The sequence below is a fragment of the Pristis pectinata genome, chromosome 6 (assembly GCF_009764475.1).
Source record: "Pristis pectinata isolate sPriPec2 chromosome 6, sPriPec2.1.pri, whole genome shotgun sequence".
Classification (NCBI taxonomy): domain Eukaryota; kingdom Metazoa; phylum Chordata; class Chondrichthyes; order Rhinopristiformes; family Pristidae; genus Pristis; species Pristis pectinata.
Window position 1 is genome coordinate 10,032,239 of NC_067410.1, and position 25,314 is coordinate 10,057,552.

Genomic DNA, 25,314 nt, shown 5'->3' on the forward strand with positions numbered 1-25,314 from the left:
CTATCTACACCTCTCAATTTTATATACTTCCATCAAATGCAGGAAGAGTTTAAAAGATGTTTCTAAATAAGAAAATAAGACAAGTTGCAGGTTAAGGAGGAGAACTATTAAGGAAAACTGGATGAGTACGTAAATAAAGGGATGTTAAGATCTTGGATGAATTAGGCTAGGGTTGGGGGGGGGGGGGGGGTCTCAGGAATATCAAGAGAAATTGAGAATTTAAACAGGTGGGGGAAACGACAGCCCATACACATCCCGAATATTTCACCTCTTCCTTTCTCTCACCCAGTTGTTGAACCTGTGCTTCCAGCTCAGCATGTCCTTGCCAATCAAAAATTGACTTGGGTTAATTCTACTTCCCAGCTGTCGATTCATGAGCTTTTGTTGTTCAAGTGGTCATCCACAAACCTGAGTGCATCGACGGTTTCTGCCTCCATCATCCTTTCAGGCATGGCAATCCACACACCCCATCTCATTAGGTAAAAAGTGTTTGTCACCAATTCCCCTCTAGTCCTCCTACATTTGCACAATTGTTTTACAAAGTTTGTTTTAAACACAAATTTCCCCACAGTAAAATGACTACATCTGAATAAACATCCCAGTAAATTTGTAAGACCATAAACTTCAGCATAGGTCCAGACAGGGAAATGGTCTATTTTGCATTTGTAAATTCTTAGTCATAAGGGTGTAGGATTTAAATTAAACAAAGTGGTGGCTGAATCAAAGTGTTCATTGTTCAAACTACTAACTGCCTTATTTCAAGGTTAAATACTTCAAAGTGATTTCAAACTGTCTTTAGCAGTTTCATTGCAGTTATTTGCATTTCAGTGCTGCTGCACAAGCCGGACATTTTCTGAATTTGCTAGTAGTTAAGATTAAAAAAATCACAAGAATTCTGTGTAGAAACTTTACATGGTGGAACTTCATTAGAATATACCTCCACACTTAAACACATATAAAGAATAGGCTCGGACAGTTGTTTTTATAAAACAACTGGCTTTTATTTTGCTATTAGTATTGCTGGTAACTATTTACTGACACAGGCAAAAAAAAATACCTAGGGAACTGCAGGTGAGGTGCATTCACAACCTCAAATACATCTTCAATGTTAAACAAAAACATAAAAGGCAGGCATTACATATACCAACATATGATAAATAGAAGGCATTGAATGCATGGTGCCAATGACCATACATATTTGTTTATTGAAGGACTGCCTAGCTTTGTTTCACAAGCTGAACAGGACCTCTTATTTAAATCTGTAAGGACACAAGTGCCCTGGAGCAGAGACAGAATTAATGTCTCTCAACATCTAACCCAACCCCCCACCCTCAACCCACCATTAAAATTTCCACATTGTACACAAGCTCGATTTGGTTTACATCAATTATGTTTCAGAAATTACCAAGCTTTTACATAAAGGAATTCAACTTCCATTATTTTGTTTTTCCCCAATACATTTAAAAATTTCATTTGAGGCTACAGTATTAGCATTAAGAAATCCAATTATACAAAAAGTTGAATCAAGCTACATCTATAAACAGTGATGGCAAACTAATTTCTTAGTTTGGTTTTATGTCAAGAAATACAAGCTGATTGAGTGCTTTTTCCTACCAGTAAGGCTGCACCTGTTGATCATGTAAAGTAGATAGGTTAAAAAAAAGCTACAGTAATGTTTAACCAAAGTTTAGATGGATACATGCATATTGTAAAAATGACCATAGCTATACATCAGTACACCACTGAACTAGAAAAAACCTTTGTTGGCTTTTAAATATTGGTAGCAAACTGAGATGTCAGGAACAGTATATAGATAAAATGAGAGGCCAGTATAATCAAGACACTATCGTACTAGGTTTAACAAACATCAATTCAAGATTTTTTTTAAATCAAGTGACTGTAAATATATGGTAGGGTGCACTTGTTTGCATTTGTGCTTTATAGAACACTGCAAAACGCCTTATGCCTTGGGCGCTTAGCTTGCAGGGCAGCCCGTGTGGCCATTTCAAAAACTTCTCTCACACCATCTTTAGTTTTTGCTGAGCATTCCATGTAGCCATATGCACAAATCTTGGTGACCATCTCTTTACCTTCTTCAGGTTTCACAGGTTCCTGTACAAGACAGAAGACTACTTTAAAAACATCAACAAACAGAATTCAATCACTATCTGACTAATAGGAAAACTTAAACTAGCTCTAGTTACTCTCTACAACAGTTCTGACTTACCATGGTAAAGTTTATCTAGTTTAGTCATCAGTAGTGCAGCCATATTTAAGGTTAGAATTGACTTAATTTTTCCCCCAAAGACTTGGATGTTGAAAATTTCATTTGGGCTGATTCCACCAATCCTCCGCACCTCCCCTGCGCGCCCCCCCCCCCCCCCCCCCCCCACGTCTTCACTTTAACACCACCACCACCTCTCTCCTCAGTATCACAGGACAAGATCACACAGGCAATCCCTCAGCAGGGCAATGCTTCAGTGAAACTGTCAGGTACATTATGCCTCCCAAGATTAACTTGGCTTCATAAGAGCCCTATGAAAAAAATAATCAAAAGAGCCACAGATACCATTAATATTTACAAAACTCCTATAGTGAATAGATGCAACCTTGCTGTTGCTTTTGTACAAAGCTAACTAAATTTAACGTAAGCTACTTATAGTAAAACAGAACGCCCAAATTAAAATAACAAATTAAAATGATATTATCTCAGAGTAAATGCTTTAACCTTCACCTTGTTTTTTCGTTAAAACAAACACAGGTGCTCATGAATCTGATCAGTCTCTTCCTTAGTTACCTACTAACCTGCTTCATCTTTGCCAGTTCTCTTCGTGTGTGCTCATCATTCCTCAGATCTTTTTTGTTCCCAACAAGGATAATGGGCACACTAGGGCAAAAGTGTTTCACTTCTGGGGTCCACTTTTCTGGAATATTTTCTAATTTGGGGAAAGAATAAATGTACTTTACTTTCAAAGCATTGAATCAATCATTTTCAGCATAGCAGGAAACCATTTAGGTTCCCCAACTCTTTTGACGAGCAATCCAAATAGTCTTGTTCCCCCTATATCCCTGATCCATATACCTACTACATTCTCCATTTTGTTTTGAAAATGTAATTGTCAATTGAAAAGATCCTATTGGATCTATCAAGCAGAGCATTCGAAATCCTAATTACTCAAGTAAGGCGGCAGCTCTCTCATATCACCTCGTTGACTGAACTATATCCGTGTGCTCTGGTTGTCGACTCTCCACAATTATTAAAAGGAAATTTCTCTTTTCTCCGAATCCTTCATGATCTTAGAAACATCAAGACACACTTCTGACAGCTATGGCAGAGGTAACTCCCTTCTATAATCATATTCTGTTATTCTTCATCTCTGTAATTATTGTAGCAAATCTCTTCAGAATCCTCACCCAAGCTTCAAATAAAAATGTGGTGCTCAGCATTAAACACCAGTTATGGCCTGGCTAGTATGTTGTATACAAGCTTAGCTCATCTTCATAGATACAGCCATAATGTACAAAAGCCACAAAGTACAGGATGCCATGTGCTTTACTAACTGCTTTAACCTGCTCTGCCACCTTCAATGTGATCTCTGTTCTTGCACATTTAAAAAACTTGTACTTCCATGATTAAGTGTTTTCAATCTATCACGGTTCTCAATCTTATTTTGAAATGCATTAGGGCCAAGGTCCGATCTCACTGATATAACTAGCAGTTCCAGAGAGTCACCTGGTAGCTGCAATTCATTCTAGACTTCTGAGGGCATTAAATAACTTACTGAGCTGAGGGGCCAGATACACTTTATGCCATACCCACCAACATTATGCCATCTGATATCTAGAACAGCTCCATTCATTTGCATTATGGTCACCTTAATTAAAACAGGCAAGGTTAGCTAAGGTTTCTGTTCACCTTTAACAGTATTTCAGAGCAATAATTAATTAAAGTATGAAAAGTGTTAAAATAAGTGTTAATAATACAATTTCAATTGTTTGTGTATCCCTAGAAATCAGACATTTAGAAACTCAAACAGGCCCTTGACAAGACAAGGTCATCAGGGTAGTGCTGGGGGCAAGGCTCAGGACATGTCACACAGCTCGTGGGATAGTAACATGACTTAAGCTGTTGCCAGCTGTCTGACTGGAGAAGTTTAGTGTCGTCATGGGACTACTTCAGGTTTGATGGAGAACAGTCTGGCCCAATGTTTTTGCACTTCCCACAGTGGAGACACCCAAGAGTCTTCAATACCAGCAAGCAATTCCAAAACAATGTTTTCAAAAGATTTGTTTCAAACAAAAATCATGAAAGAAATAACCATAGCAATGCCATGAAGAAATCACCCTGAAGAATCTCCGGATTGAATAATGCAACAGGGGAATTAAAGCCTATGACATCAGACAAATTATAATGCAACTGCAGGACTAGACTTCAGTCATCACATCAATCATTAACCTTACAGATTACATAACGGTACAAGGAAATAAATAAGCATTCATTTCCAGGCAATTTTAAAACTCTGATAGGTGAAAAGGTTGATAAATTTCTTTTTCCTTTTTAAATTATGAAACCTTCAGAAAGAGTTAAATATAGCACACAACTTTAAAAAAGCACTGTACATTAAGGTAGCCTTAATTTTATTTGTTAAAATTACTCTTCCTTTAGAAGGTGATTTCTAACTCAGCAAACACAGATGATATTTCAAAACTAACAAAAGCAAAATTACTTCAGGTTATAGATTAATTTAGCTAAAAGACTGGAGTAAGATTAATCACTGCAACAAAAGTACACAGTCTCAGACCCATATGTCAAAAGATAAACTAGCTCGTTTTCATCAACATACAAATCCTATATGTGACCGATGTAAATCGAATGTGGCTTCCTTGACACATATGTTTTGGTCCTGTCCTCTTTGGAAAAATATTGGAAAGATATTTTTAACATTACTTCAAATGTATTGAAGATTGATTTACAACCTCATTCTATCACTGCACTTTTTGTTCTACCAAGGATAGCGTCTGGCCATCTATCTGCCTCCACTAACCATATGATTGCCTTTGTTACATTAATGGCCAAACGATCCATTTTGCTTAAATGGAAGGATCCAATACCCCCTACTGCTTTCCAATGGTTCTCTCAAACTATATCATGTTTAAACTTGGAAAAAATTGGGAGTGGTACTGTTGATCCTTCGCTTAAATTTGAGGAAGTTTGGAGTCCATTTATTCAATATTTTCACATGATATAGATCCCCTTATAATAACCTTTCAATTTAGAGGAACGGAGTTGACTACATAATATTGCTCTGTTTCTATTGAGAAATTTTAGTCCAGTTTTTTTTTTAAATTTTTTTTCTTTAGCTTAGTTTGGTTTGATATATTGTTTATAATTTTTCTTATTGTTTTGGGGATTTTTTTTCTTTTATATTTTATAATAAATCTTTTCATTCACTAACAGATCATTGGATCTACAGTTTTTTTATACCTTATTGTTCTTTGATTATCCATATCATGATTGTTCTCCTGATCTCTTTGTATTACATGTATAAACATTGATATATTAATCTGTATTAATTTGAAAACTAATAAAAAGATTGAAGAAAGAAAGAAAAGTACACAGTCTCACCTAAACTGTCAGGGCTATCAATTGAAAAACACATTAAAATAACATCTGTATCTGGATAGGAGAGAGGCCTAAGTCGATCATAATCTTCCTGTCCTGCTGTATCCCAGAGAGCCAGTTCAACCTGGAGAAGATCAAAATAATCAATTTTCATACATCTCAAATGAAGAAAATTCAAACCCTATCCTTGAATTAAAACAAACAATCTCTGCATATAGGACAGACAACTCATATAGGTTCATTCTTCAAGTAGTGAAACTTCATAGTTAGATAACCCCGTCTGCTGAAAATATTCAAAGTAAAAATAACCTTGAATATTAAGGAACTCAAACATATTGATGAATATGTGGATGTGTGCTATGAGCCAATTACTTTGTGGGAATTGCTGGAAAACTAACAACTTAGCAAGGTCAGATTCATCATTCTTTTTAAAATGATGCTTTGAATCAAAATCTCCAAGGAGTAGGCTTCCTTTACTGTGCCCAGTCTCAAACCACGAGTCCATTAATGTTTTTTTTGAGACAATCCCAAGGCACTTGTGAAAGAAAATAGGTCACAAATAAACACCAGAAGGTAATAGGTAATTCAGAAGGAACTCCTACGCCTCAAGAAGATGCAACTTGTTATCAGAAGAGTGACTGTGGCGATTAGGACAACCAAAGGGGAAACGAGATAAACAGAGGGAGAAAGAAATGACAGATGAAGGATTGGAGAAGGTTAAAGTGGTGTACAAGGTCTGCAAGTAACCTATTGTTTGTGTTGTCAGTGGTATGCAAGTTTATATAAAAATAATTGCAATCTTGAAACCAAGTCCTAGTTTCAGAAGTTGCTCTGCTACTCAATTTGAGCAAGGCAACGTTATGGTCAAGATGAGTCTTAAAATGGACACGAGAAAATGTTAAAAACAATATACAGTCATAAGTTTCAACAAGTTTAGCTTAATCAGCTTTAATAACATTCCCTTACAGCTCACCATTGGCCTGCCCTTTCCCAATCACTCCTTAACTCTCACCGCTTTTAAAAGAGGTGCCTATACTGACACATTCAAACAAATGAGGAAATAGTATATTATCCATAAAAGCTAGATTTTGACAGTAACATGGACCAATAAAATATGGTCATTAAAATTTTTGAAATGTTACATCTATGTTACGCCAATATATTATTCTAGATTTTACTACTAACCTGCTTTCCATCCACTTCAATATCTGCTACATAATTTTCAAACACAGTTGGAACATACACCTCGGGGAACTGATCTTTACTGAAGACAATTAGTAGACATGTCTTCCCACAAGCACCATCACCAACTATTACGAGTTTTTTGCGTATGGCAGCCATCACTGTAAAAAGAACAGATTAATTACAAACTAAAAATTAATATGTCATTTACAGGATACATATTATAACAACCAGAAAATTGAATTGATTTTTTTTTAAAGTTATGGGCGGCTGGCATTGCCCTTTGTATTGTGCAATTGCTACAGTCTCTGCCGAATGTACACCCACAAAATAGATCCAGTGGCAATGAAGGAATGATGATACACCCCCATGACCCCAGGATGTTAATGGCAAGGGTCTTGGATAACACCAATGAATGTCAAGTACAGACCATGTCCTGGGTGTAGTTAAGATCAGATTTTCAAATTAGAATTAGGATTTGAGCCACAGGGAACATGGGCGTGATCTTTTCCAGGAAAGCCAAGGCCACTGGAGATGACCAAAGACCGAAAATAACTCATTTGGTACAGAGTGGAAAAGAAACTCAGGCCCTTCTGGTGTCCTACACAGCTTACTCCCACCTCTGAAAACTCACCTCCATTTGGAGTTTTAAATAAACATCCTTTTGAATAACATTTATATAGTGCCTTTAACACAATGGAATGCCCCCATTGTTTCACAGGCCTCTCGGATACCCATGACATTAGAAGATATTAAGACAGACGTCAGTAGCGTGGACAAAGAAATAAGTTTTAAGGAGCAACTTAAAAAATTTAAGAGGTAGCATTGGGGAGTTTAGGCAGACACTTCAGAACTCAGGACAGCTGAAGCACATCCAAAGGGTAGGATAATTAAAAATTAGGGATTCTCAAGAGGCTAGAATTGGAGAACTACAGATGTGAGCAATGAGTGTAGGGCTGGAGATTACAGATGTGGAGGGTGAGATCATGGGGAGACAAAGGTGAAAATTCTAAAGTTGACGTGTTCCACAAGGTGGACATTTTATTTTATTTGGGCACACATTCTTAATCACATCCAACAACACCTGGTTTACAGGTTTAGACAACTCCCAGGAAACAGAATGAGTATAACCATAAGTTAATTGACGCAATTTCTTTGACAAATGGGTGGGATAATAGCTCTGAATCAGTGCTCCAGCATGCTATTGCAAGGCTTCAGGTTGCTGCAGATTTGCTGCTTCAGAAGCTGTCCATTTTGATGGCATAATTGCATGAAAATTAAGACGCAAAGGCCAAGGATTGCTAAAGGCCTGACAGAAACCCAAATACCACCTCTATTTGCTCTTCTTATCTGGTTAGAAGTGAAGTTATCCTCTAATGTTGCAGGGTATTATAGCTTATAAAAGTGGAGGGAAAGCGTAATGAAAAGAAAATTGGACCATAATTCCCGTACCTCATCCCAAAAGTACAAACTTTCACAATGTGTAAACTGTTTTGTAATGCTTTTTGGGATAAAGACCAAAAGATCCATCTCCAAACAATCTTTATAAATTAACACAGAACTTGTATTTCCTCAACAAAGACCAGCAAGACTAACAGCATTGCAATATTTAGGGCAAACCAGGACGTCTTTTTAATAAAGAACAGCTTTCTCAACACTTCAAAAGAGTTACTCTATCCAGAAACATTATTGTTCATGAACTTCAAAAAAAAAGTGCTTCTTTGTAAAATTTAACTGAACGTTTGTCAGGCAAATTTAGATTTCAGGACATGTTCACTCAAAAGGAAGACATAAGAGACTGCAGATCCGAGAATCTGGAGAAGATTTAAAAAAAACTGCTGGAAGAATTCAGCAAGTCAAGCAGCTTCTGTGGAGGCAAAGGGATGGTTGCCATTTTGGGTCGAGACCCAGCAGCAGGATGCAGTTCATCCCGCAGTTTATTTTTTGCTCACTCAAAAGGGAAAACATAATGCAAGTAATGAGGAAGTTAAAAAGTCAACACTGCACTGTGATTTTGTTCTTAACTACTGAAAGGCATAATCAATTCCTTCTAAACCTGAATGTTCAATTCTTGTTTCTTTCCATTTTACAGAATGTTCCACCCCAAAATATAGTTAATTGCCAAAAATTAACAAACCACATGATTTAAATAAAATCTTTAATACTTTATGCAATTGTATTTTTGTTTTATTATAAACACCTCAAAATTGTTTGCAGACCCTTCCTAAAAAAGTTTAAACCCAGTAATTATTTTACATCACCTTATGTACTCAAAGCCACTTGCCATTCTGTCATGAACCCTCAATAATAAAAAAATGGGATTTTTTTTTTAGAAATTTCTTTTAATAGTTCTGTTTAAGAAAAAGCACATTTTCTTTTCTGCATACAAATCATCTAGTCATCAGCGATGCAGCATTTTCCAACACCTGGGAAATACAGCTCATATTTCAGTGTATTATTGGACTCAGGTGTAGGAACTTCTCGATCTGCGAAAAGGATTACTTCCTTTGGTAACCAAGGGAAACCTTACAGCAGATCCCAATGATATACTAAAATATGAGCAGCATATTCAGATGGAGGGGTAGGTTAAAACCTGTAAGGTTGCTGAGGAAATTAAGAGTAATTTTTGGAACACAAGTACCCATGAATGCTAGTATTAAAAAACTTAAATGACTGAAATACACTTACTTATATTGCTATGTCCTTTTTATTGCCTCATGTTTCTTGCTACTGCTAAGCAACCCTGAAAATGTCTTTAAATGGGCGGATTGAATGTCAATCAGAAGGAAATGGCATGCGGAACCAATGTTACCATCAATTTAAGTGGCTTCTTACAAATGCTACTCTCTATGAATTACAGAAATGAATTTAATGTATCTGTGTACAAGACTAAATCAGTCCATTGTGAGACACACATTATGATTAGCTATATAAATGCAAGGAGAGTTATTCATTTTTTAAAATCAGCTCCTATTGAGCCCTCATGCAAGGTAATGGGTAGGGTCAACTACCAATTTGCCGTGTTCCTGCCAACGTGGTCTCTAATATAATAAAGAACTTAACTTTTGGTGATGCTGGCCCTGAAGTCTATTGTTTACACCGGCCTCAGGAATTATCACTGAAGTGTTACACTGCAACTCTTCATTACCCCTTTCCTTCCAAAGAAATCATTTCAATTCTCCACCAACTGCATTTTCTTTTTAAATTCCTCCACCTTTACCCAGAGATTGATTATGGTGTGGAACCAGTCACTAGATGGTGATTAAGTGCTTTTTACAGGAAAGATAAATAACATTGAAAAGGATAACAATTGAAAAGGAATGGGATTGGTTGAGGTGACACAGGATGGGAAGAGGTTTATCTCAACTACACACAAGATCACAAACTAGTTGGGAAGAATGACTAATATTTGTGACGAGTATTCCATGTGGCTAGGGCATTTTCAAAGAAACTGAACCAATTCATTTGGAACCATGTGCCATGACACCAATGAACAAAAAAATCAGGTAGAAAGGTAAAGAAAGCGTAGACTATAGGCTCCAATGTAGTAAATTGATCAAGGATAATCAAATAAAAATTGTGGCTACTGATCAAGGGACTTCAGACTCTGGGCTGTATTGACACGAGTCTTCTGGACAAAACCAGCATAAATACACACTCAGGTACAGACATATCCTCCCTTACAGATCATGCAGCTGAGCTACAGGTGTTTCCATTTTACACATGCATGCTACAGATAATGATATTAGCGTGCAACTCTACAATTTCCCAAATGAGGGGTAACATCAGTAAATTAATTGAATAAAAATGAATTTCAATGTTGAACCAATTGATCAGATATATGGTAAAAGCTCCAACAATTTCCCTGTAGCAAAGATAAACAATACGTTAAAGGTTTGGACCTGCCCAATAACACACTTTTCTTCAGGCACTAGGAATCTTCAATACGTTTCAAGAAGAGATATCTGAATAAATTATGACCTTTGTTCAGAAGTCAGTAATGGAAAAAACTTATCAAAAAGTACATATTTGGGGGAAAAAAAAGATTTTTCTTGCTTGACATGGTCAAAAATCTCTACCTCAAAACTTCTCCAGACTTAGCTACAAAAGAAAAAGCTTGTAAGTAATAAAACCAACCCACTGCTATCTTGAAATAAACAAAGGGATGAGCAGTTTTGCACCCACTTGACACACAAAGTTGAATAGCTAGGACAAGAAAGTGGCTACATAAAAATAAAAACAATAGAACATTGACCTTCCTCAAGCAATTTGTACAGTGCCTTGACTGGACCCATCTACTCCATTCACTTTTGGGGACTGCATCGAAAAGAGCATTATGTTGGAGCTAACAGCACAGATGCACCACAATAAAATAGGTATTTAGATTTAAATTAAAATGCTGGGATGTATGAACACTAAGTTTAGATGGTTACAGAATGACCAAGTGTTTAAAATGGTAAGGGAAATTGATAGAGCTGATCAAAGCCCTACAGTACTATCACATCCAGTTATGAATGACTATGGTTAATTAAGCTGCTAACAGGAGGTGCCAGTTCCAAGAACACCTACATCCTCAATGATGGCAAGGCCCAATGAGTTCTAAAGACAAAGTTAAAGCAATCACAGACATGTTCAGCCAGAAGTGCTGAACAGATGACCCATCATGCCTTTCTCCCAAAGTTCCCACAGAAGACAGTTCCAATCACCCTATTGATATCAAAGTAAAGGCTATGGGACAAGACCACTTCCCAGCTGTAGTACTCAAGACCCATGTCTCTGATAGAAGAAAATCTCAGTCTACTCTCAGAGTAATAGGAGCCATCATCGACAGTGCTATCAAGCAGCGCTTACTAATAACGTGCTCGCTAATGCCCAGTTGGATTTCGCCAGGACCACCCCACTCCAGACTTGATCAGTCTTGGTCCAAACATGGATCAAAGAGTTGATTCAGAGGCAAGCCAAAAAGTGACTGCCCTTGACATCAAAGCAGCATTTGACCAAAGTGTGGCATCAAAAAGTCCTTGTAAAACTGAAGTTAATGGCCAAAAGGAAAATGCTGCAGTGATTGCAATCATACAGATAATAGTTGCACTCAATTATTCCAGCTCCAGAACATCATGGCAACCAGTCTTCAGCTGCTTCAAGGATTTTCCTTTAATCGTTAGGTCAGAAGTGGATTTTTACTGATTAGGGGTTGGATATGGAACAAAGACAGGTAAATGGGTGATCTGTACCCTACGCCATGATCTACCCAAACGTTGGAACAATTTTTGGGAAGCTAAAAAACCTCATTCCCCATCACCACCACTATCTTTTACTTCCAGCTGCCATTTTTCCTCACATTACCTCCTTGCCCGACTGCTTGTTCTGGTACTGTTATAGGGCTATCAAGTGCTCCCCCTTGTCCATTTACATAGATGAGCATCAACGGTAACCACTACCTTATTCAAGGTAATGGTTTTGCATCAAGAATGGAGGGTGTGGTAGAGCCGGATTTTATCAACATACACAAAGAACCAAACCTGATGTTGGTATTTACCCACCTCCTGTGTTCCTTGTCACTACAAGAGCTAAAAATTGAAAGGCCTGATCTCGAACTCTTTCCTACTCCTTGACCCTGATTACTGCTGATTGCTGATGTCCTTCTGCTGCTTTATGGTCCAACCGCATGTCATCCACTGGACAAAAAGCAGATTAAATGATAACACAGTCCTGCCAAATTAGTTTAGTAGCAATATGTGGATAAGATATAGGCCAATACCTTATCCTTGTGGGATTCCCGACATAGCTATTCAGAAGCAGGAAGAGAAGGTACTTCAGGAAAAGCATCACATGTTCACATGGCAGTAAAGCAAGCACAAGAACAGTGACTCATTCTATTGTCCTTAACCAGAGCAAAATTGAGAGAAAGGAAAAGCATACTCAAGAATGACAAAAAGGGAACACTACAAACTGAGAGAATTTAAAAAAAATCAGGAATGCAAAGAGAAGTTACAAAAGAAACTGGAGTACCCAAGGGCAAAGGGAATAAAAAGAAATGCTCAAAGAAAGATTAGGTAGATGGAAGAGTGTGTGGGATACAAGTGACAGCACAAGCTTTATAGGGCAAACTGGCCAGATCTTATACAATGCCATATTTAAAGTGCATATACATAGAAGCAGCATCTGGAAAAGATAGTGCCCTTTTGAAAGGTTATGTAACTGCTTTCAACTTTGCAGCCATATCTTGTCTATTAATGTTTTTTTTATTTCATAGCAGAATTTAAAGTATTTAACCTTTTGCCAAAAGCAGTATTAGTATAGTTTTACAGGAAACTAAAGTGTCATGTGCCAAGAGGATTATAAACTAAAAGGTGTTGTTTTTAAAAAAAATACTTTCAGTAGACTAGGAAATGAGTTTGATCTTTGTCTATCCTCTAAATTAAACTATAAGGTTATAGTCTGGAAGGCAGCCACAAGGCCAGTGAAGTCCTTACCAGCTCTAAGAGCAATCTAGTTAGTCCCACTCCCCCATCTCCCCACAGCCCTGCAAATTCTTTCCTTTCAGACAGTTATCTTCTCTCTTTTGAGTACTGCAGTCTAATCTGGCTGTGCTCAACTAAGAGTACACAGTTATGTTCAGTTTTTTCTGTGTTCAAGGGATGGCACAGTGGAATGGCAGTTTGTGATGCTACCTCACAGCTCCAGAGACTCTGGTTTGATGCTGACCTCAAGTGCCGTCTGAATTTAGTTTGCATGTACTCCCCAGTTTTGGCTGGGTGCTCTGGTTTTCTCCCACATCCTGAAGACAAGTTGGTAGGTTAACTGCTGCTTAAAATTGTGGAGTAAGTGACAAAAGAACTGAAGGGAAGTTGATGAGGACATAAGAGAAAATAAGTTGCAGAGCTGCAAGGGGAAAAAAAGGGGGGAATAGAGGGGATCCAGGGTGAATTAGAGGAGCCAATGGTCTCCTTCTGGGCACTAACAAATACAGTACGTCTCAATGAAGACTGCTGGTAAATAAATGACAGTATTTAACATATGCAGACAGGCTTTGGTCATCAATGCTTCAGCAATAAGAGACATCAAAATACTTTGAACACCCAAAAGGTTACAGATTTGGCTCAGTGGTAATATTCCTGGCTCTACATCAACCAGCTATTCCGGATACTACTTTTGTGAGTTCAAGTGCCACTTGAGAAAACACATCTTCAGTGCTGTACTGTTAGATGTTAAACAAAGACTCCATCCACTCCCACAAAATGGTCAAGATTTTGTGATATCAGAGTCTAAAGGAATGGTCTTCAAGTCTTATCCAATATTTAACTCCAAACCAATTTTACCCATGGATTATCTGGTCATTTATATTATAAATGTTTAAACAGATCTTGCTATGCACAAATTGGTTATTATGTTCCCTCACATTACAACAGCAACCACACTAGCCTTAGAAAATTGTCATCTTCTGACCCCATTGCTGTGTTCTCAGAATGATTTCAGCTTCTGGTTGAAACTTTTGAGATGTGTGTACATGGTCCATATTGCATTGCTACCATCAAAATATATTTTCTAATCAACACCAAAAAGAAGTGTTATTTCTGTTTTGCAAACAGCCAAACATAATTTAGACCCTGAAATTTAAGAATCTTTATACAGAACAAGATGAAATCCTTGCCATGATGCACCTTGGTTTCAAAAGATACATAACATCAGTCAAGTTGCTGAAACATACTTCAGTTCTATTCAAATCTGCATTCACAGGATATCCCACCTTTCACAGTCTGACCTAGTTTCCAGAATAACTCAAAGGATACTGGCAAGCTTGACAACCTGATTCAGAGATCCACATTCCAGTTTCTAAACCAGACTAAGCCTATTTCAAATGGCTGAAATCTACTTTGAATTTCCTCATCTTTCAATACACAGTCAAAGTCCAAAAGGAAAGTATCCCTTTATAGAATTGCTTAATTCCTAAGTCTAGTGAATTCAATGCACAACCTTCATGCATCAGCATCTTCCAGCAACTTAATTACAGATAAGAAAATAATCTAATTGTTCATAATGGATTCCACTGAAACCAAATTGAGCAACAAACCGTCTTTATTTTTAGTTTCATGCCCTGCTTTAAAATTGTTGACTAAAGGCTCTTCAGTGGACTTTTGCCAAGCAATTTTTTTCCACCCATGTTACAATTGCCAGATACAGTGCACACTATGTAATACATAGTTATATCACAGTTTCAGATATACAATATTATCATGACCCCAAGATGAAAATCAATTAATACGTTTTACTTAAAACATAGGTGTTAAGTTGAAGGCGTTTAAGTTTTGATGTTGCACTGTATATCCTTACTACAAGTTGTCTTTATCTATCAGCATATCTGATGCAGCAAGGATGATGTTGACAACCAGAAATGAGGATGAACCAAAAAGTATAAATGCTACTCAAATACTTGTTACATGACAACACACTCATCTTTTTTTGGGTGGCCCTTCTGGATTAAGGGCTTGCTTCCAATGCCAATTCTGTGGATTCACATGTAACTAACGAGGCCAAAGACGGACCCAGAGCAGATTGTTTGATGCTCCAGATTCCAGCATCTGCGGTCTCTCGCGTCCCTGTTCCCCCCCCCTCCCCACCCCCCAAAGGCTCATTGTGGTCCTTCACTGTCAAAGAGCAGTGTGATAGAGCAGAGGCAGTCTGAGTGCAAGGCTCATCCCCAAGGCCTACTTCAGCATTCGCAAAGTGTAGTCACTGCTGTAGTCAAATGGTGCCCTCAAAATTCAGTCTTGAATGTACAGTACAAAGGATTTTTCCTATTATGCACTGTATTTAGCACCATCAATTGAGTACAGACTAGGATATCTCAAAATGTGTGCTTTGTGTGGGAAAATCCAGCAGCAATATTTATGTTATCATTCCAGAAATGTGCATTGGGTAAATAAATATAGACCATGAGAAACTTAAAAAGATGCGAGAAACTGGCAAGCCAGCTAAACTGATAAAGTTCACTCATACTGCTCCCCTTCCTTCATCTAAATATTGGTAGCATTATCTTCTGTCATTTAAAAGCCCCTCCTAAAATCACCACCTTTGTCTTCCTTTAAGATCCTCCATCAAACCCCACTTCTTTTGCCATTTGCTCACAAAACCCCAAACCACTATTGCCTTGCCATCCATTTCATTCTTTGTCCCAGTAAAACATATTGGAATATTTTTGTCTATAAAAATACAGCCATACTTTTAAAAGTTATACACAAAAAACACAGGAGTTACAGTATGAAGGCACTGTACAAATCTAACTTTACGAAACATGCTGGCTTCACTTAACAGTAAGCCTAGAGGAAATGTTGCATTTAATATGCAGTATGGTTGAAGCCATACAGAATATTGCTACTAATTGTCACAAAACTGTACAGGATACTGATAATAGTGCACTGTTATAATGATCAAGTGCAGCAAATCCATGGTTCGTGAATATTCGATTTACAAATGTTTATTTTCAGTGACTCTGTGGGGTACATATCTTGGATTTAAGCTATTTTTCCACTGTGATGAATAGCGCACCTGTGTGCAAAGGAATACACCAACAAAATTCCCATATTTTGTCCTGTTGATTTAATTAACAAAATTTTGCTTAATGATTTTTTTTTACAGGAATACACACCTTTTGTAAATCAAGGAATGGTTATATCTGATAAAGGCAGACTGTTACTTACATGCACACCATACAACTACAAATATCATGTAGGCTGGCTTTATACAAGATATCATGTAGATAAGCATCCATATCATTGCACCACAGAGACATCTTTTTACATTTTGTAAAATATTGCCCATCTGAGTTTAGCTGCTCATTTTTTTCTCCCAGCAATTGTTGTCAGAGACATGAGTGTACATGTTCCAGTATGCATCCTAGCCTTTTTTTTAAGAAAATGCCACAGAAAGAATTCATGCTATTGCCTTTTGAATGTTTTGGTCCCAAGCCAGGGGGTATTTTGAGAGGCTTGGGGGTAGCTGCAGGAAGATTTCCATTTCATCAACCCTTGCTGGAAATGCAAACAGAATCAGAGGATGGGAGTGAGATTAGTTGTGATGGTCTCTTCCACAACCAAGTAACCCATTGATGCATGCTTTACATTCACACACAAAGGATATATCCACATGGGTGGAATATCAAGCTGGAATATCAGGAGGGTACATTGCCCCTCTGACATAAACCACTCTTCAGAGAGAAAATTGAAAAACATATAGCAAATGCACTAGTTGAAGAAGTTAACATCACAGGTTGTGGGATTAATGATGCCTCTGATAATACAGCACCACTCAAGTCAGAATGACACTTCAGTGTCATTCTGACACTCAAGTCAGAATGACACTTCAGTGTCATTCAGTCCAAGAAAATCACAGATTGTTCAAGTTTATGCTTAGAGACCAGGTTAAACATTACTGAGCAATGTACTCAAATTCAAGCTCTGGAAGTTAACTTTAATGTATAGACAGATTTGCCTTCAAGAAGAAAAATAGTTTGACAGAGTGTTCACAAACAAAGACACTCAAGAGCTAAAAACAAATTCCAACCAAATGTCTAAATAATATACAGACAAACCATACTTCGTATGCTATTGAAAGTTTCTAGAATTCTACCTTGCTTTTAAAAAATGGGCAATTGGATACAAATGAAATAATGAATTGACAATGAATGAATGTATTTGTGTTTGCTTATATAATTATAAATTCTCCACAACACTAACTTTTATGCATTTCTGATGCATTTTGGCCCCATGCTATCCCTCACAAACAATAGCAACCCTTACAAATGACAGAATTAAGTTTGCACATTAACAAATTATTTTGCAGACTGTGAAATCTATTCACTGTCAATAAAATGGAAAAAAATCATTTCAATTGCAGTCACAATACCCCATCTGTTTAGTAATGACCACTCATGGCAAGAGTCAAATGCACACAGTTAATTAAATGCTCATGTTTAATGCATGTTATAGAAGATCCCAAATTCAAGTTAATAAAGAAACAGTTTCTAAAGAATCTGTACTACTTTTACTTACAGATATTTCCATTAATGAAACTTGGGGAAAGAACAGTGAAAGTAACTGATAATTATGAAAACCAACAATTTCAACTTTCCTTTAACAAGGTCACTTTCAACTTTAAGTATGGGGTTAGTGGGATGGTTTCCTTTGGATGGCACTGTGTGTGCTTCCAATATTTGTATTGGCCCTGTTTAAAAGCCACGTTTTGTGATGTTAGATTAAGTATTTCAGTGCTAATGTTAAGAGGACAGTGTGCACAATACAAAATACTGCTCATCCACAACACAAACACAATCTTGATTTTATGATCTCATATACTTATGACAGTAAAAATCTATCAAACAAAAACATGCTTGCCCCATTTCTTGCCAAATTCAATGCATCTGTCTTGAATCAACACACCACTATAGTCCCTTTTTCTATAGTGTTTAAAGTTCTAAATATGCTTGCAGAATAGTCCCTGTTTGTGATTCAAATAAAACCACTACTCCTCTGATTTATATAGACTTCAAAAGTACATAGTTGGTTAATCCAAGCCAGAAGGATGGTGCTCTTATGTACGGAAACTGTCCATGGCTCTCAATCACAAACATTGTATACAATTCTTTTTTTTCCTTTTTCAATCTTTTTATTAATTTTCAGATTAGTACATATATATAACATTAGTAATTATACACATGGTGCTAAGAGATCAGGACAGCAATCATAACGGTTAAAATATATAATCACAAGGAGTAAAAAAAAGTAATCTAGACCTCCCATTCTCTTACTAAGTGAACAAATACAAAAGGAAAAATTGAAAAGAAATGAAATTTAATTATATGAAAGAACCCCCAAATCAAAAAAATTGATAATAAACCAAAAAAACCCCAAAAACTTCAAAAACTGGACTCGCATTTCTTCAATTAAAAAGAAAAAGAAACATTACTATGTCATCAACTCCGCTCCTCTGCATTCAAGGGTTATTGAGAGGGATCTGAAAAGGGTCAGCTTATATCATATGGAAATATTGAATAAATGAACTCCAAACTTCCTCAAATTTAAACAAAGGATCAACAGTACCACTCCTAATTTTTTCTAAGTTTAACCATGCTATAGTTTGAGAAAACCACTGAAAAGTGGTGGGAGGCATTGGATCCTTCCATTTGAACAAAATGGATCACTTGGCCATTAATGTGACAAAGGTGATCATACGACAAGCAGAAGCAGATAAATCGCATTGTATACAATTCTGCTGCAACCGCATGTCTACTACATGAAGCCAAGTGCGATATCATCTACATTTTCTTATCAGTCAGGGTTACAGAGAGCAAATGTTAAAGTACAGCCAAAGATAAGACTTGGAGAGAACGGATGGAAGACAGAAAAGTAAACTGTAAAATAAACACAAAGGGCTGAGCTGCTTGCTTACATTAATAGCAATGGTGGAATGACTGAAAGATCTGAGAATTTAAAACGCAAGTGAAGTTTCAAAAACAGACTTGAATTTCTAGTCTTCTTTTAAGGATTAAGGATTCAGCTCTGCAGAATCAGGCTCTGGCCACATCAGCATTGGAGTTGCAGTTGGAGCCCTCACTTGCATTTCATCCATTTCCTGCTCTCGCCTCCCCTCCTCCTCCCCCAAGTCAGATAGAGTTCCCTTACTTTTCATCCCACTAGCCTCCACATCTAGTGCATCATCCTTTGCCATTACCACCAGCTGCAATGGGATCCCACTGCCAGTCACACCTTCTCTTTCCACCCCATCACCACCCCCTTCTGCAAGGGCCACTTTCTCCACAACTCCCTTGTCTACTCATTGTTTCCCATCCCCTGGCACTTTCCCCTGCAATTGTAGAAGGTGCAACACTTGCCCCTACACCTCCTCACCACCGTGCAGGGACCTAAAGAGCCCTTCCGGGTGAAGCAGAGATTCAGGTACACCTTCTCCAACCTCATCTACTGCACTTGATGTCATTGGCCCAACCAAACAGACTAGGCGATTGGTTTGTGGAGCACCTACACTCCGTCCTTAATGCCACCTTAAGCTTCCAGTTGCACGTCACTTCAACTCCTCCTCCCATCATCCCACCGACCTGTCAGCCCTCAGCCATCTGCACTGCCACGGTGAGGCCAAACACAAACTAGAGGAACACCTTGTATTCCACCTGGGTAGTCTACAACCCAACAGATATGAACATTGAATTTTCCAATTTCAGATAACCCACACCTCATGTTCCTTTCCCACTCCTACTGGTCCATCCAGGGCTCTCTCCCTTTATTCACCTTTTCTGCTCCTTAACCACCCCCCCCCCCACCCACTTCCCCCATTATCTAGATTTATTCCCCTCCTCCACCTGGTTCCATCCTTCCATCACCCACACACTTATCCACATGGATTTCTTCTCCTTTGCCCTACCTTTCCTATCCCCTCTTCCCCACCTGCTTTCATCTGTCCCATCATCCCTCCCTTATCTGGTTCCACATCACTTTCCAGCCTCTGTCTCTACCTTCCCCACCACTTGGCTCCACCTGACAATTTTCATTTTCCCTTTTCTGTTTCACCTATCACCCACCAGCCTGCCTCAAAACTCCCCCATCTGGCTCCATCTGCCCATCATCTCCTACTTTACCTGGTTCTAGCATCATCTAGCAGCCCCAGTTTCACCCCTCCCCCTCACTTCTTTATACTGGCCATCTCCCCTCTACACTCAGTCCCCATGCAGGGTCTCAACCAGAAACGCCAACCATCCTTTTGCTTCCACAGATGCTGCTTGACCCACTGAGTTCCTCCAACAGTTTGTTTTTCACTCTAGATTCCAGCTTCTGAAATCTCTTGTATCTTCAACACTGGAGTATGCCACCAATTGTGCCAAGGTACAAATCTAAAGTATTATTAAATTGATCAGTGTTCAATGGAAGTAGCAAATAGTTCAGTACAGATTTTTAAGTCATAGTGACTTAAAATCAAATAACTCAGAAGTAGATTAGAATAATTTAGAATCTTTAGATGTGTCTAATGAATCCAATCTTAGTCAATTTAATAACAGTTATAAGCTTGACCCACTAGAAAGTGCATCAACATTAATGGAAACAAGTGATTCATGAAAAGCTTGATTATGCGAAGTATTTTTAGCAAAAATTCGAACTGCAACCCAAGCAGTGCAATTTCAAGTGCACTTTGGACGCAGTTTCCTGACTGCTCTCAACACAGGAACTCTAGCTCATAGCTTAAAGCCGAAGTGCAAACACGAGAATTATATTCTTGCACTTACTCTTCAACTGATTTGACAACTGGAAAGCATATTTGCTAATGAACCTCCATAAGTTTTAACACAGTTGCATACAAAAACTGACATACTGATATTTTTGTATCTTAATATGATATTACTAACTTTTGTAACACATCTTGGAAATAGTGATAGAAACATTAAAAAGATGGCAAATTATATTAAAACTTGAAAGTGGGGCATTTCTGTGCAATCTTACTAAAAGGTTGTTTCTAGTAGAGCAGTTGGACACAGCAGTGGAAATTGAAGTTTCAAATACAATATTCAACCAAACTAGTTTTATTTTCCCTTTTGGATTCTTACAACTACTGAAGTCTATTAAACATTGGGCTAGTTATGAATATGTTACAAAATACATTTGATGGAAGTCTGAAAATTGTAATTCAAACTGTGCTAGTACATCAAAAAGCAGGGAGATCACACATTCATAACTTTTCTGGCTTTGCCAGAATCTCTCCTTGCATTAAATAGGCATGGCAATAAAAATTTTACTTTTCACCCTTGCTCCCTCAAGTCAGCTGCAGCTCAGTGATCACACCTTCACCTTAAGCAAGTTCTGCCAAGTCAGAAGGTTGTGTGTTCAAATCCCATTCAAAAGGCAAGAGCACAAAGCCCAGGCTGACACTCTAGTGCAGGACTGAACGGATTGCTGTAGAGATTTTCAGATGAGGTGCAAGACCGAGATGTACTAAAAATTGCTCCATGGAAGTTCAAGATCAGGGAATTCTCTCCAGTAACTGGGCCAATTAATTAGTAATACTGATGTTGGTTAAAGGATAATCTGGCCATTATCACATTTGTGCATCCTGACAATGCATAAAAATTGTTTACACTCTGAGAAAAGTATTTGAATTGTTTCCAAAGAATTTTGGAATATCCCAAGTTTATTCATGTAACTAAATAAATGTCTTCCCTTCTCCCCAAATTCCTCCTTTTTATGCACAGCAAACAATCCACATACAAAAGCTGATTCGTTTTGCATGAACGCTGACACTTCCCAATACATGTGATCATTTTGCCCATACGAAGTCCTGAATTCTGTTAGAATCCACAGGCAAATTGATCTCTGAAGCACCAAAATTATAAGAACTTCAGATTTGTCAGAGATTTAACAATGATTATGGACACCCATCTTTTCATTGATCATCTCAAAAAAAAACTGATAATGTTATCCAAATATTTTTTGTATGAGTTTGCACTGCTGAAGCATGCATATGGTCATATTTCATGAGTTTGCAGATGGACATTAGAGAATTTCCCTCTCTATTTAAGCTTTCTTTTACTTGTATTGGGATACTACAGAAAGATGTAGTTTCTTCCATTAAAAGTTTCTTTCCTTGGAACACAACTAAAGGCAAAAGTTTCTAAAATAGTTCTGATATAACCCCGTTATATCCTCTGCAAGGTAATCACACAATGGTGACATTTTAGCTGTGATGACTTGGACTATGCATTCAAACTCTTATCGTGTCATAGTCTGAAACTGTGAAGCCAACCAGAACAGTCTTGGAAGTAGTCAGCAAGCTAATTTGGATATTCCACAAGAAAACCACTTGTGTTCTTAAGGTCATAGAATATTACAGCACAGTACAGGCCCTTCAGCCCACGATGTTGTGCCGACATTTTATCCTGCTCTAAGATCTATATAACCCTTCCCTCCCACACAGCCCTCCATTTCTCTATCATTCATGTGGCTATTCTTGTTTTGCATATGGACAATCCTTTGCCGGTGAAGTAACTTTTGCATTTGTGGGCTTGAAATAAAGAGGCTACCTATTCTAGTACTATTTTGCTTCATTATCCTGTCAAGGTAACAAATCATTTGGCATTAAAGTTTATCACTGTGCTCATTCTTTCACATATCAGGTTTTTTGTTTTAAAAAAAAGGCTGTTTTGTTACTTCAGAGCTTCTGCATTAAATTGGAAAATTTTAACACCTTTTCTGAAAATTAATTTGGTTCTTTATAGGAAGTATTTGTAGCAGCACTAAGCTTCGAGAGACTGCTGAATCTTCATTGAGATTAAGTGCGTGATTAGTGCTCCACACCTGTGTTTTTTTTAAAAAAAACAATTCAGAATCCTCTTATCTGCACTGCTAGACAAACACAAAAAAAGTAAATGTAATGAATTGGAAAAAGTTGCCTGACACGAGTCAACTTTAGACCATCTGCACATTCCAATGACAATCAGGTATGTGAAACATCAGTAATAACCTTTACATCCCAAGGCTGTAGTACAAACCTAATGCTTCAACTACAGAGTTTCAGAATGTTAGATACAAAAGTTGGCTCAACTTTATATTACTGTTGAAATTTAATCTAGACAATTTATAGCAATTAATTTCTATACCACACAGAAGATACAGAAATACCTATATTTAATAATTCCAAATGTGTCTGGGATTTAAGATTTTATATTTTGAGTTTAACAGATGGTGGTACTGTGGTTAAATTACAAATTACTAGTAACCCAAAATCTTGCTCAGCAAGTGAAATGTAAAACTCAGTTCATAATCTAGAATTTTAAAAAGTCATTACTAATGATAACAAAAAAAAACTACTGGATTATTGTTTAATAAAATCCCTACGTGGTTCACTAATTTCCTCAAGGAAATCTCCATCTTGCACTACAAGTGACTCGAGGACCTTCAGTGTATCGACTTCCAAATACCCTCTGAAATGGCCAGATAAGCCAATCAGTTCAAGGGCAGTTGAGGAAAACAAAATTTGCAAGCCTTGCCAGCAATATCCAGATCCTAAAAGAAAAAGAATAAAAACTGAATTTGACAATCTGAATAATGACCTATGCAACTGCTTTGTTTTGAACCATTAGCTGAAAAACCACCTTTAAATTTTGAATTAGATACAAATTCACAAAATGGGCAATCAAAGCAAGGACTGACAAGATCTTATGGGTCAAAAAGAGTAGTTGAACTCCAATTATCTGCAATTCATCGATGGGTCTTAGATATTTTCCTCTTACTGCTACCCAAGAAATATGATGAATTCTGAGAACAGTCAAGTAGGGGAAAAAATTAAATTAGTTGCAAGAAGCCAATGGTCAAATTAACTCTGATCTGTAACACCACCTGTAACACAGGAATAGGTCTTAATCCATTTGATAGTTCCATGAGAATACATGAAATATTTGAAGTGAACAAAAGCTTAGGGAAAAGTGGCAGATCATGGAAATCTGAAATAAGAATAAAAATACTGGAAACACTCAGCAGCTTGTTCAGAAAGTCTGATGTAATGGCAGGCCTGAAAGGAGGAGAGGGACTTTAAAGAGTGTGGGACCCAAGGAGTTAAAAGCAGAAGTGCCAAAGGAGGGGAGGAAATTATAGCAGATTAATGGAAGTGAAGTGCTTGAAGGGGGAAAATTGGCACTGCCGGAGGTTAAAGACAGGTGGGCAAGATTTAAAGGATTTTACATTTGAGACATAGGAAAATGGAGAACAGGATGAGCACAGGCATCAGTCATATACTCTACATATATCAATGAGAACAAGTGGGAATTAGCACAAGTAGCAGAATTTTACACAATCTAAAACACATGGAGATAAGGATAGGAAGTTGTCTAGAAGAATCAGAGATCTGGAAAGCTCTAACAACATGGATGAGATTTCCAGCAGCAAATGAGTTAGAGCAGGGGTGAAGGAAGGTGGTGTTGGAGGTGGAAGTAGGTGGCCTTTGTGACAGCCAGCCTGGGGAGTGGAAGCTCAGCTAAGATTTGATTAAGACAGTCCTGTCCATCTGAGATAGCTGCGAGGTCATAAATGGAGTTGGTGGTAAAAGCTGAAGGCGAGGGCATGATCTTGCCAATATTCACATAGACTGAATAAGACTGCATCTAAAAAATCAATTAAGTATTCTAACAGCATTAGTGGAAAAATTAAGAGTGTTGAACTAGTAGTGAAGGGCTTTATCAACTTATTTACTGAAGATGATCCCACATCTGTGGAACAATTTTTGTTTAAAATATCCTGGAATCATTCAGCTGGTAAGGTAAAATCTGTTTTGATAGAACATTTCACATCCATGACCATTAACTGTTTAGTTCCCTGAGGATGCTATCCATCTGAGGATGAGGATGCTTAGCACTTCCAGTTTTTTTTTTCGTATTTCAGAAGACCTGCATCGGCAGTACTTTGCTTTTGTGCTATGGCTGTGGATTCTCCCTCCATGGAAGATGCCAGTACTGTAGA

At 37.6% G+C, this 25,314-nt stretch overlaps 1 protein-coding gene across 2 annotated transcripts in view; it reads right to left on the bottom strand.

Moving 5' to 3' along the window:
* Positions 1-963: 963 nt before the first annotated feature.
* Positions 964-25,314, bottom strand: part of LOC127571280 (transforming protein RhoA) — a 33,423-nt gene continuing 9,072 nt past the window's right edge. Inside the window, exons 2-5 of one of the 2 annotated variants that reach the window (XM_052017536.1) lie at positions 6,809-6,966; positions 5,627-5,747; positions 2,806-2,936; positions 964-2,112 (exon numbers count right to left, since the gene is read on the bottom strand). In XM_052017536.1, the coding sequence (XP_051873496.1) occupies positions 1,939-2,112; positions 2,806-2,936; positions 5,627-5,747; positions 6,809-6,964 (582 nt within the window). In that variant the 5' untranslated portion in view covers positions 6,965-6,966 and the 3' untranslated portion in view covers positions 964-1,938. The remainder of the gene's footprint in view (positions 2,113-2,805; positions 2,937-5,626; positions 5,748-6,808; positions 6,967-25,314) is intronic. The other variant, XM_052017537.1, reaches the window with a different exon arrangement.